The 13,505-nt window shown below is 48.6% G+C and overlaps 1 protein-coding gene across 1 annotated transcript; it reads left to right on the top strand.

The window, feature by feature from the left end:
* Positions 1–699: 699 nt before the first annotated feature.
* Positions 700–11,722, top strand: LOC147123802 (protein TEX261-like; the record flags this gene model as incomplete). Its single annotated transcript, XM_085976184.1, has 5 exons — positions 700–789; positions 6,754–6,907; positions 8,687–8,754; positions 10,532–10,634; positions 11,204–11,722. Coding segments are annotated over 5 exons (531 nt in total), but the record flags the coding sequence as incomplete, so codon positions are not given.
* Between the last annotated feature and the right edge of the window lie 1,783 nt (positions 11,723–13,505).

Here is a 13,505-nt window from a genome sequence, read left to right as displayed (position 1 = left end):
CCCCATTCTCGCTCTCTCCCCCCTTCTCGCTCTCTCCCCTTCTCGCTCTCTCCCCCTTCTCGCTCTCTCCCCTTCTCGCTCTCTCCCCCCTTCTCGCTCTCTCCCCCGTCTCGCTCTCTCCCCTTCTCGCTCTCTCCCCCCCCTTCTCGCTCTCCCCCCTTCTCGCTCTCTCCCCTTCTCGCTCTCTCCCCCCTTCTCGCTCTCCCCCCCTTCTCGCTCTCTCCCCCTTCTCGCGCTCTCCCCCTTCTCGCTCTCTCCCCCCCTTCTTGCTCTCTCCCCCCTTCTAGCTCTCTCCCCCTTCTCGCTCTCTCCCCCCTTCTCGCTCTCTCCCCCCTTCTCGCTCTCTCCCCCCTTCTCGCACTCTCCCCCCTTCTCGCTCTCTCCCCCCTTCTCGCTCTCTCCCCCCTTCTCGCTTTCTCCCCCCTTCTCGCTCTCTCCCCCCTTTTCGCGCTCTCCCCCCTTCTCGCGCTCTCCCCCCTTCTCGCGCTCTCCCCCCTTCTCGCGCTCTCCCCCCTTCTCGCTCTCTCCCCCCTTCTCGCTCTCTCCCCCCTTCTCGCTCTCTCCCCCTTCTCGCTCGCTCTCCCCCCTTCTCGCTCGCTCCCCCCCCTTCTCGCTCGCTCCCCCCCCTTCTCTCTCGTTCCCCCCCCCCCGCCCTTTGCATTGGATCGGGTTGCCGGTATGTAACGTGTGTGTCTCTCTCTGTCAACAGCTGCAGGCTTGTACTATCTGGCAGAATTAATAGAAGAATACACGGTCATCACCAGTCGTATCATCAAGTATATGATATGGGTGAGTGTCTCGCACGTGACTGGGGGGGGAGGGCTGGGGCTGTGAGCACTGGGGGTGGGTGGGCGGGATCCTTGTTTACACTGGGATTGTGGGACACAGCAGACAGGGTAACTGGGGTTCCCTCTCCTGATCACTGGGCAGGAATTCCCTCGTAGCTGGGCACAGTGCATGTCCAGTTGCCTTTTGAAATGATACCCAGACTGCAAGGGTTAAGTTACGAGGTGAGCTTACACAAACTAGGGTTGTATTCCCTGGAGTTTAGAAGGTTACGGGTGATCTGATCGAAGTTTTCAGGATATTAAGGGGAACAGATAGGGTAGATAGAGAGAAACTATTTCTGCTGGTTGGGGATTCTAGGACTAGGGGGCAGAGTCTAAAAATGAGAGCCAGACCTTTCAGGAGTGAAATTAGGAAACACTTCTACACACAAAGGGTGGTAGAAGTGTGGAAACTCTCTTCCGCAAACGGCAATCAATGCTAGATCAATTGTTAATTTTAAATCGGAGATTGCTAGCTTTTGTTAACCAAAGGTATTGAAGGATATGGGGCAAAGGCGGGTCTATGGAGTTAGGTCACAGGTCAGTCACTGAATGGTGGAACAGGCTCGAGGGGCTGAATGGCCGGCTTCTGTTCCTATGAAATCCAATTGCACCACCCTTTCAGGGAGTGCATTCCAGATCATATCAACCCTCTGTGTGGAAAACAAATGTCCTCATTTCTCCTCTAGTTCTTCTGCCAATTATTTTAAGTCGATGACCTCTGGTTACTGACCCCGTGCCAGAGGAAACAGTTTCTCCCAACTTGCTCTATCCAAACTGCTCATAATTTTGAATACCTCTATTAAATCTCCCCTTAATCTTCCCTGCTCTAAGGAGAATAATTCCAGCCTCTCCACATAACTGAAGTCCCTCATCCCCGGTACCATTCTGGTAAATCTCCCCTGCACCCTCTCCAAGGCCTTGACATCCTTCCTAAAGTGCGGTGCCCGGAATTGTCCACAATACTCCAGCTGGGGCCCAACCAGTGATTTGTGAAGGTTTTGATGACTTCCTTGTTTTTGTATTCAATGCCCCTATTTACAAAACCAAGTGTCACATTCGCTTTCTTAACTGCCTCATCAACTTACCCTGCCACCTTCAAAGATTTGTGAACAGGTCCCTCTGTTCTTGCACGCCCCTCAAAACAGCACCATTTAGATTATACTGCCTCTCGTGCATCACTTCACACTTACCCGCATTAAATTGCATCTGCCATGTGTCTGCCCATTTCACCAATCTGTCTATGTCGCTGGCAAGGCTGATTTTTATGACCCATCCCTGGTCGTGGCCTCTGACCCTCCTTTCAGGTTTGGACAGGTTGGGTGATTGGGCAGAAGCATGGCAGATGCAGTATAACGTGGATAAATGCAAGGTTATCCACTTTGGTGGCAAAAACAGGAAGGCAGATCTGAACGGCAATAGATTGGGAGAAGGGGAAGTGCAACGAGACCTGGGTGTCCTTGTGCACCAGTCGCTGAAGGTAAGCATGCAGGTGCAGCAGGCAGTTAAGAAGGCAGATGGTATGTTGGCCTTCGTAGCGAGAGGGTTCGAGTACAGGAGCAAGGATGTCTTGCTGCAGTTGTACAGGGCCTTGGTGAGACCGCACCTTGAGTATTGTGTGCAGTTTTGGTCGCCTTATCTGAGGAAGGATGTTCTTGCCATGGAGGGAGTGCAGCGAAGATTCACCAGGCTGATACCTGGGATGGCAGGAATGACGTATGAGGAGAGATTGGGTCGATTGGGCTTATACTCGCTGGAGTTTAGAAGAATGAGAGGGGATCTCATTGAAACTTATAAAATTCTAACAGGACTGGACAGACTAGATGCAGGAAGGATGTTCCCGATGGTCGGGGAGTCCAGAACCAGGGGTCACAGTCTAAGGATAAGGGGTAGGCCATTTAGGACAGAGATGAGGAGGAATTTCTTCACCCAGAGAGTGGTGAACCTGTGGAATTGTCCACCACAGAAGGCAGTAGAGGCCAATTCATTAAATATATTCAAGAAGGAGTTAGATATATTTCTTAAGGCTAAAGGGATCAAGGGATATGGGGAGAAGGCAGGGACCGGATACTGAATTTGGATGATCAGCCATGATCGCATTGAATGGTGGAGCAGGCTCGAGGGGCCGAATGGCCTACTCCTGCTCCTGTCTTCTATGTTTCTTTCACTTGACCTCTTCGGCACCCATGAAATTCGTTGCTACCAACACCGGCAAAGCTGCCCGCTGAGGCTGAACCAGGTGCTGCCTAACCTGGGTGTCTGGTTCAATCCACAACAGAGCTTCCAAACACATACTATCCACCACCACACCAACCCTCAGTCCTCGCACGATCCTCAGCTGACACTTCACTTCCTTTGCGCCCACCTCGATGGCCCCCGAGCCCCGCCCTACGCAAAACCCGACCGTCCAGAACTCGTGACCTGTCTGCACTCCGTCCCCCGCGCCTATAAGCCTATTCCCTCCCACTTGCTCCAAACACGTCAAATTCAAACCCCTCCAAGGCCTTGTCCCATCCTACCGCTGCAGTCTCCTGGCCCTTACACGCCACCCCATGCCCTCGGTTGCTCTCCCTTACATCCCCTCCCTGTCCTATCACCATACAGTTGCGGGCAGAGCCTTGAGCTGCCTCGGCCTCGCTCTCTCAATGCCGCTTTGTGCCCATTTCTCCCGCTGTGAAGTGCGTTGGGCCGTTAGACCACACTTGGCATATAGTGAACTGTTCTGGTCTCCATATTGCAAAAAGGATGTAGAGGCACTGAAGCAGGTGCAAATAAGATTCACTAGAATGATGCCAGAACTGGGAGGTTATAACTAACAGGAAAGACTGAACAGGCTGGGGCTCTTTTCTCTAGAAAAGAGAAGACTAAGGGGTGACCTGATAGAGGTCTTTAAGACTCTTTGTGTTCTCCTCACAGCTTACTGTCCCACCTAGCTTTGTATCGTCAGCAAACTTGGATACATTACACTCGGTCCCTTCATCTAGGTCATTAATATAGATTGTAAATAGCTGAGGCCACAACACTGATCCTTGCGGCACCCCACTAGTTACAGCCTGCCAACCTGAAAAATACCCGTTTATCCCTACTCTCTGTTTTCCAATCCTCTATCCATGCTACTATATTACCCCCAACCCCATGAGTCCTAATCTTGTGTTATAATCTTTTATGTGGCACCTTCTCGAATGCCTTTCAGAAATCCAAATATACTACATCCACTGGTTCCCCTTTATCTACCCTGTTAGTTACATCCTCAAAAAGCTCTAATAAATTTGTCAAACACGATTTCCCTTTCCTAAAACCATGTTGACTCTACCTAATCATGTTATGATTCTCTCAGTGACTTGACACCACTTCCTTAACAATGCATTCCAGCATTTTCCCGGTGACTGATGTCAGGCTAACTGGCCTGTAGTTCCCTGTTTTTTCTCTCCCTCCTTTCTTGAATAACGGTGCTACATTTGTGACCTTCCAATCTGCTGGGACCATTCCAGAATCTGGGGAATTTTGGAAGATCAAAACCAATGCATCCACTATCTCTTCAGCCACCTCTTTTCGAACCCTAGGATGTAGGCCGTCAGGTCCAGGGGATTTATCGGCTTTTAGTCCCATTAGTTTCTCTAGTACTTTTTCTCTACTTATATTAATTACGTTCAGTTCCTCACTCTCATTAGACCCTTGGTTCCCCACCATTTTTGGTAGGCTTTTTGTGTCTTCTACTGTGAAGACAGATACAAAATATTTGTTTAACGTTTCTGCCATTTCCTTATTCCCCATAATAATTTCTCCTGTCTCAGCCTCTAAGGGACCAACGTTTACCTTTGCTACTCTTTTCCTTTTTACATACTTGTAGAAACTCTTACAATCTGCTTTTATATTTCTTGCTAGTTTTCTCTCATTCTATTTTTAACCTTTTTATCAATTTTTTGGTCAACCTTTGCTGGTTTCTGAAACTCTCCCAATCCTCAGGCCTACTATTATTCTTTGCAACATTATAAGCTGCTTCTTTTAAACTAACGCTATCCTTAACTTTTTTTAGTTAGCCACGGTTGGATCACTTTTCCTGTGGAGTTTTTGTTTCTCAATGGAATGTATTTTTGTTGAGAATTATGAAATGTTTCTTTAAATGCTAGCCACTGCTTACCTACCGCTATACCTTTTAATCTATTTTTCCAATCTGCCTTAGCCAACTCGCCCCTCATACCTATGTAATTGGCTTTATTTAAGTTTAAGACTCTAGTTTCAGACTTAGGCAAGTCACTCTCAAAATTAATGTGAAATTCTATCATATTATGATCACTCTGCCCCAGAGGATCCTTTACTATGAGATTGCTAATTAACCCTGTCTCATTACACAATACAAGATCTATAATAGCCTGTTCCCTGGTTGGTTCCATGACATATTGTTCTCGGAAACTGTCCAGAATGCATTCCATGAACTTGTCCTCCAGACTACCTTTGCCAATTTGATCTGTCCAGTCTATATGAAGACTAAAGCCCCCCACGTTTATTGCATTACCTTTGTTGCAAGCTCCTACTATTTCTTGATTAATATTCTGTCCAACGGTATAGCTACTGCTAGGAGGCCTATATACTACCCCTACCAGTGTCTTCTGCCCCTTGTTATTCCTTATCTCCACCCATACTGATTCTACTTCCTGATCTTCCGAGCCGAGATCTTTTCTCGCTTCTGTCCTTATGTCATCCTTTATTATCAAGCTACTCCCCCTCCTTTTCCATTATGCCTGTCTTTTCGAAATGTCAAGTACCCTGGAACATTTAGTTCCCAACCTTGGTCACCTTGCAACCACGTCTCTATAATGGCTATTAGATCAAACCCATTTATCTCTATTTGTGCCTCTAGTTCGTCTATCTTGTTACGAATGCTTCGTGCATTCAGATAAAGAGCCTTTAATTAAATTTTTTTTTAACCATTATTCCTTGCTTTGACCTTATCCTCTGCTGCACTGCTACCGTTAAACTCTCTGTCCCTTCCTGTCACACTCTGCTTATTTTTACCCAAATCGCGACCCTGCTCTATTGTCTTGACCTTTCTCTTTAGATTTCTAAATTTCCCCTCACCCGACCCCTCCCCCCCCCTTTTTTTTAGTTTAAAGCCCTATCTACAGCCCTAGTTATTCAATTCGCCAGGACGCTCCCTCTTTCCCCAGTACTGGTGCCAGTGCCCCATGAATTGAAACCCCTTTTTCCCACACCACTCTTTGAGCCATGCATTTAACTCTCTGATCTGCTTGACCCTATGCCAATTTGCACGTGGCTCAGGTAGTAATCCAGAGATTATTACCCTTGTGGTTCTGCTTATTAATTAATTTAGACCCTAGCTCCTCAAACTCCCTCAGCAGAACCTCATTCTTAGTTCTACCGATGTCGTTGGGTCCTACATGGACCACAACAACTGGATCCTCCCCCTTCCACTCCAAGTTCTTCTCCAGCCGCGAGGAGATATCCTTAACCCTGGCAGGCAACAGGACTCTCTTTCACGGCTGCAGAGAACAGTATCTATCCCCCTGACTATACCGTCCCCTACTACTACCACATTCCTTCCTTCTCCCCCCACTTGGATGGCCCCCTGAACCACGGTGCTGTGGTCAGTTTGCCCATCCTCCCTGTAGTCCTTTTCCTCATCCATACAGGCAGCAAGTACCTTGTACCTGTTGGACAAGGTCCAGGGCTTGATAAGCACATGAGGGAGAAAGGAATAGGAGGATATGTTGATGGGGTGAGATGAAGAGGGCTGGGAGGAGGCTCGTGTGGAGCATAAACACCGGCACGGAGCAGTTCGGTGGATGACTTGTTTCTGTGCTGTAGACTTGCTGTAACTCGATGTAATTCTATGTGTTTCTACATTAATGGTGATCTATAAATGCAAGTTGTTGTTTGTCTTCAAATCTCTTTCTTGACTCCTCAGTTCTCCACGGGAGTGCTGGTTGGTCTCTACCTCTTTGAGAATTTCCCCATGTTAATGATTGGAGTCGGACTCTTCACAAACCTCGTCCACTTTGGTCTTTTACAGACGTTTCCATACATCCTGCTCACATCACCCAATTTTATATTGTCCTGCGGTAAGTACCCATCTCAGTGCTTGGTGTATGACCCTGTCTTCTTCTTTGCCAATTGGCTCATCAGTGCGTGACTGTGGCTGGGGTACGGGCACCTGCTCAATGCCTCTACCCTTCACTCCCCACTGGGGTACAGTACTGGTGAATACAGGTCTGTCACAGTATAACACTGGGGTACAGTACTGGTGGGGACAGGTCTGTCACTGTATAACACTGGGGTACAGTACTGGTGGGGACAGGTCTGTCACTGTATAACACTGGGTTACAGTACTGGTGGGTACAGGTCTGTCACTGTATAACACTAGGGTACAGTACTGGTGGGTACAGGTCTGTCACTGTATAACACTGGGGTACAGTACTGGTGGGTACAGGTCTGTCACTGTATAACACGGGTACAGTACTGGTGGGCACAGGTCTATCACTGTATAACACTGGGGTACAGTACTGTTGGGTACAGGTCTGTCACTGTATAACACTGGGGTGCAGTACTGGTGGGTACAGTTCTTTCACTATAACACTGGGGTACAGCACTGGTGGGGACAGGTCTGTCACTGTATAACACTGGGGTGCAGTACTGGTGGGTACAGTTCTTTCACTATAACACTGGGGTACAGCACTGGTGGGGACAGGTCTGTCACTATAACACTGGGGTGCAGTACTGGTTTGTACAGGTCTGTTACTGTATAACACGGGTACAGTACTGGTGGGTACAGGTCTGTCACTATAACACTGGGGTACAGTACTGGTGGGTGCAGGTCTGTCACTGTATAACACGGGTACAGTACTGGTGGGTACAGGTCTATCACTGTATAACACTGGGGTACAGTAGTGGTGGGTACAGTTCTTTCACTATAACACTGGGGTACAGCACTGGTGGGGACAGGTCTGTCACTGTATAACACTGGGGTGCAGTACTGGTTTGTACAGGTCTGTTACTGTATAACACGGGTACAGTACTGGTGGGTACAGGTCTGTCACTGTAACACTGGGGTACAGCACTGGTGGGTACAGGTCTGTCACTGTATAACACTGGGGTACAGTACTGGTGGGTACAGGCCTGTCACTGTATAACACGGCAGTATAGACCTGTACCCACCAGTACTGTACCCCAGTGTTATACTGTGACAGACCTGTACCCACCAGTACTGTACCTCAGTGTTATACAGTGACAGACCTGTACCCACCAGTACTGTACCCCAGTGTTATACTGTGACAGACCTGTACCCACCAGTACTGTGCACCAGTGTTATATAGTGACAGACCTGTACCCATCAGTACTGTACCCCAGTGTTACACTGTGACAGACCTGTACCCACCAGTCCTGTACCCCAGTGTTATACTGTGACAGACCTGTACCCACCAGTACTGTACCCCAGTGTTATACAGTGACAGACCTGTACCCACCAGTCCTGTACCCCAGTGTTATACAGTGACAGACCTGTACCCACCAGTACTGTACCCGTGTTATACAGTAACAGACCTGTACCCACCAGTACTGTACCCCAGTGTTATACAGTGACAGACCTGTCCCCACCAGTGCTGTACCCCAGTGTTATACAGTGACAGACCTGTACCCACCAGTACTGTACCCCAGTGCTACACTGTGACAGACCTGTACCCACCAGTACTGTACCGTATTATACAGTGTCAGACCTGTGCCCCCCCAGTACTGTACCCTCCTGTTGTACAGTGAACTGACGTCTCTGTGGACATGTATATTATTTAATATAACTAGTGTGCCGTGTGTGTGGAGGTTGATGGTGGTTTTACTTGTTCCCACAGTGCTGGTGGTCTATAACCATTACCTGGCATTTCAACACTTTGCCGAAGAGTACTACCCCTTCACTGAGGTAAGCCAGTGTACTGTGGGCGGCAGTGTCTGTCCGAGTTGTGTTGAGCCGCTCTGTGTGAAGAGACTGAAATGAGTGGCCATTGTTTCCCCTGGGGGAATCTAGAACTAGGGGGCATAGTTTCAGAATAAGGGGTCGCCCATTTAAAACTGAGATGAGGAATTTCTTCTCTGAGGGTCGTAAATCTGGAATTCTCTGCCCCAGAGGGCTGTGGAGGCTGGGTCACTGAATATATTTAAGGTGGAGAGAGACAGATTTTTGAACAATAAGGGAGTGAAGGGTTATGGGGAGCGGGCAGGGAAGTGGAGCTGAGCCCAAGATCAGATCAGCCATGATCTCATTAAATGGCGAAGCAGGATCGAGAGGCCGAATGGCCTCCTCCTGCTCCTATTTCTTATGCTCTTTTGACCCCCTCCGATGGATTGGAGACCATCGAGTCACTCGGGCAGTGGCGAAGGTGGGATGTCGCAGATACCCCAACGCACTGAGTGTAGTGGCTTCCTTTAACTGTGTCAGAATGACAAGTCCCAATTGAAGCTTCTCGCTTGTGAAGAGACCCAAGCAAATAAGGTTCGAACCCCACAAGTTAAAAATGAGGAAGTTGGGGGTCAGTCGAGGGGAAATATATCACCCAACAAGTAACTAAGCTGTGGATTTTAAAAAAAATCATTTTTGTCATGTGAGCATCTTTGGAAGACCAGCATTTATTGCCCATCTTTAGTTGCCCAGAGTTTGAAACAACTGAGTGACTTGTTAGGCCTCTTCAGGGGGCAGCTAAGAATCAACCATGTTGTTGTGGGACTGGAGTCACAGATCAGCCCAGACCGAGTAAGGACGGCAGGTTTCCTTCCCTAAAGGGCCTTTAGTGAACCAGTTAATTTTCTTACGACAATCTGACAGCTTCGTGTCACTTTTACTGAGACCAGCTTTTTATTAAGTGAATTCAGATTCTCAAAGGGCCGTGGTGGGATTTGAACTCGCGCGCTCTGGATTACCAGTCCAGTAACATAACCACCAATAAGTTAACCAGGGAAGGATGGTAAAAGCACAGTGGGGCCTGAGCCGCTAGGCTCTGTCTCTGTGGAGAGAGTGGGTGTGGCTTGTCCCAGAGCTTCGTGCGACAGGAGTCCCGGCACGTGGGTTGGGCGAGCAGTCTCACGGCCCCGACCACCTACCGGCCGTTTGAAACTAATGGGCAGACAGTCGTTCCAGGTGTGGTGTCCTCAGAGTCTGAATTCCCAATGTGTTCTTCCGTATGCTGAGGGCAAGCGAGAGGGTTTGTTATATTTTGTTGGTTTTTAGGCGTTGCTGGCAAGGCTGGCATTTATTGCCCATCCCAAGTTGCCCTTGGGGTGGTGAGCCACCTTCTTGAACTGCTGCAGTTCATGTGGTGAAGGTGCTCCCATAGTGCTGTTAGGTAGGGAATCCCAGGATTTTGATCCAGTGACGATGAAGATATGTTTTGCTCAGTGCCAGTTGGTGTTGGGGCAGTTTCTGGAGATCTTGGAAGTCCATCTGTGGTTGTTTGGCTCTGTCGGGAGGTTGGACGATTGAGTGAAGTCCAGGAGGAGGAATTGCTGCCGGATTGTGTGGAATGAATGGACCGGTGGCTTTTTCCTGCTCCTGTTTGATTCTAGTTACCTTGGCATTGGAAAAGCTACAGCGAAGGGTTTATACATTGGATTGGAAACCTATTGTTGGTTATTCGGTCATTCGTTTGGTTACTCGGTTAATATTTTGGTTACTCAAACGTCTCGTTCTCCTGTGTTCTGTCCAGGTACTAGCTTACTTCACACTGTGCCTGTGGATAACCCCTTTCTCCTTCTTTGTGTCACTGTCCGCTGGAGAGAACGTCCTTCCGTCCACAATTCAGCACGGAGGTGAGTGTCGAGACGCCCGTCCTTAATACTGTCGGCAGGTTTTTGGTTTGGTGGATCGGTTAATGGGCTGAATGGTAGTTTGGTTGATCAGTTTATGGGCTGAATGGTTAATTTACTGGTTGAGTGGTTAGTTTATGGTTTGGTCGATTGGTTCATGGGTTGACTGGTTGGTTGGTGGACTGGTCAATTGGTTCATGGGTTGAAGGGTTGGTTGGTGGATTGGTCGATTGGTTCATGGGTTGAATGGTTGGTTCGTTGGTGGATTGGTTCATGGGTTGAATGGTTGGTGGATTGATCGATTGGTTCATGGGTTGAATGGTTGGTTGGTTGGTGGATTGGTCGATTGGTTCATGGGTTGAATGGTTGGTTGGTTGGTGGATTGGTCGATTGGTTCATGGGTTGAATGGCTGGTGGATTGATCGATTGGTTCATGGGTTGAATGGTTGGTGGATTGATCGATTGGTTCATGGGTTGAATGGTTGGTTTGTGGATTGGTTTGTGAGTTGAATAGTTAGTTTATAGTTTGGTGGATTAATTGGTTGGCTTATAGTTTCCTTGATTTTCCACAGATGACGTCGTGTCGAACTACTTCACAAAGGGTAAGAGGAGTAAGCGATCGGGTATCCTAGTGATCTTCACCTTCATCAAAGAGGCAATCCTGCCCAGTCGACAGAAGATGTACTGACAGCCACCGAGTGTATACGTTCACGAGCAGTAGCAGAACTGATGGAGAGGATGGAGGAGGGGAGGGAGCAGAGAGATCATGAAACTGAATAACACGGAGGATGATGAGCTCCTGCCTTGGACTTTAATTTGGAATTAATGTTTGATTTTTTTTCTTTAAATGGTCCCTCCTCCCTGAAGGAATTTCTGTTGGAAGGTGATTTTAAACGCATTATTTTTGCACAGATTTTGAAATTTAGAAGGACTTCAAACACACAACAAAAAACAAATCTTGTTCCATTTGGAGGGGTCTCCATCGGAGCTCCCCACGCGATGTATTAAATGTAAACGTTGCCATTTTATAATGGAGTGGATGATTGCTGTACATGGTCATTGATGCTTCCAGTAAACCTTGCTCAGTTTAATGCAAATTTCACTTCAATTCCACTTAAAATGTGGTGTCTCTCCACCTCCGCTCCTTCCAAAAAAACCTCTGCACTTACTTTCTGTTGAATTTTTGCTTTCCAATCGGCAGAACTTGCATTGTGTTGTGCTGAGGCTAACACTAGAAGGGAGTAATATTAACATCAGTAGAGGTACAGTCAGTAACACAGGGCACTGGGGCGAGGTTACTGAGTGACAGTGTGAGGGAGCTGGATTAACATCAGTAGAGATACAGTCAGTAACACAGGGCACTGGTGGGGGGGGGTTACTGAGTGACAGTGTGAGGGAGCTGGATTAACATCAGTAGAGATACAGTCAGTAACACAGGGCACTGGTGGGGGGGGTGGTTACTCAGTGACAGTGTGAGGGAGCTGGATTAACATCAGTAGAGATACAGTCAGTAACACAGGGTGCTGGGGAGAGAGGTTACTGAGTGACAGTGAGGGAGCTGGATTAACATCAGTGGAGATACAGTCAGTAACACAGGGCGCTGGGGGAGAGGGGTTACTGAGTGACAGTGTGAGGGAGCTGGATTAACATCAGTAGAGATACAGTCAGTAACACAGGGCGCTGGGGGGAGGGGTCACTGAGTGACAGTGTGAGGGAGCTGGATTAACATCAGTAGAGATACAGCCAGTAACACAGGGCACTGGGGGAGGGGTTACTGAGTGACAGTGTGAGGGAGCTGGATTAACATCAGTAGAGATACAGTCAGTAACACAGGGTGCTGGGGGGAGGGGTTACTGATGTGAGGGAGCTGGATTAACATCAGTAGAGATACAGTCAGTAACACAGGGCGCTGGGGGAGGGGTTACTGAGTGACAGTGTGAGGGAGCTGGATTAACATCAGTAGAGATACAGTCAGTGACACAGGACGCTGGGGGAGAGGTTACTGAGTGACAGTGTGAGGGAGCTGGATTAACATCAGTAGAGATACAGCCAGTAACAGGGCGCTGGGGGAGGGGTTACTGAGTGACAGTGTGAGGGAGCTGGATTAACATCAGTAGAGATACAGCCAGTAACAGGGCGCTGGGGGAGGGGTTACTGAGTGACAGTGTGAGGGAGCTGGATTAACATCAGTAGAGATACAGTCAGTGACACAGGGCGCTGGGGGGAGGGGTTACTGAGTGACAGTGTGAGGGAGCTGGATTAACATCAGTAGAGATACAGTCAGTGACACAGGACGCTGGGGGAGGGGTTACTGAGTGACAGTGTGAGGGAGCTGGATTAACATCAGTAGAGATACAGTCAGTAACAGGGCACTGGGGGAGAGGGGTTACTGAGTGACAGTGTGAGGGAGCTTGATTAACATCAGTAGAGATACAGTCAGTAACAGGGCACTGGGGGAGAGGGGTTACTGAGTGACAGTGTGAGGGAGCTGGATTAACATCAGTAGAGATACAGTCAGTAACACAGGGCGCTGGGGGAGGGTTGCTGAGTGACAGTGTGAGGGAGCTGGATTAACATCAGTAGAGATACAGTCAGTGACACAGGGCGCTGGCGGAGGGTTGCTGAGTGACCGTGTGAGGGAGCTGGATTAACATCAGTAGAGATACAGTCAGTGACACAGGGCGCTGGCGGAGGGTTGCTGAGTGACCGTGTGAGGGAGCTGGATTAACATCAGTAGAGATACAGTCAGTAACACAGGGCGCTGGGGGAGGGTTGCTGAGTGACAGTGTGAGGGAGCTGGATTAACATCAGTAGAGATACAGTCAGTGACACAGGGCGCTGGCGGAGGGTTGCTGAGTGACCGTGTGAGGGAGC

The sequence above is a fragment of the Somniosus microcephalus genome, chromosome 2, assembly GCF_052327205.1.
Source record: "Somniosus microcephalus isolate GS21.2 chromosome 2, FLI_Smic_1.0, whole genome shotgun sequence".
NCBI classification, from domain to species: Eukaryota; Metazoa; Chordata; class Chondrichthyes; order Squaliformes; family Somniosidae; genus Somniosus; species Somniosus microcephalus.
This window is presented reverse-complemented; position numbering and strand designations above follow the sequence as displayed.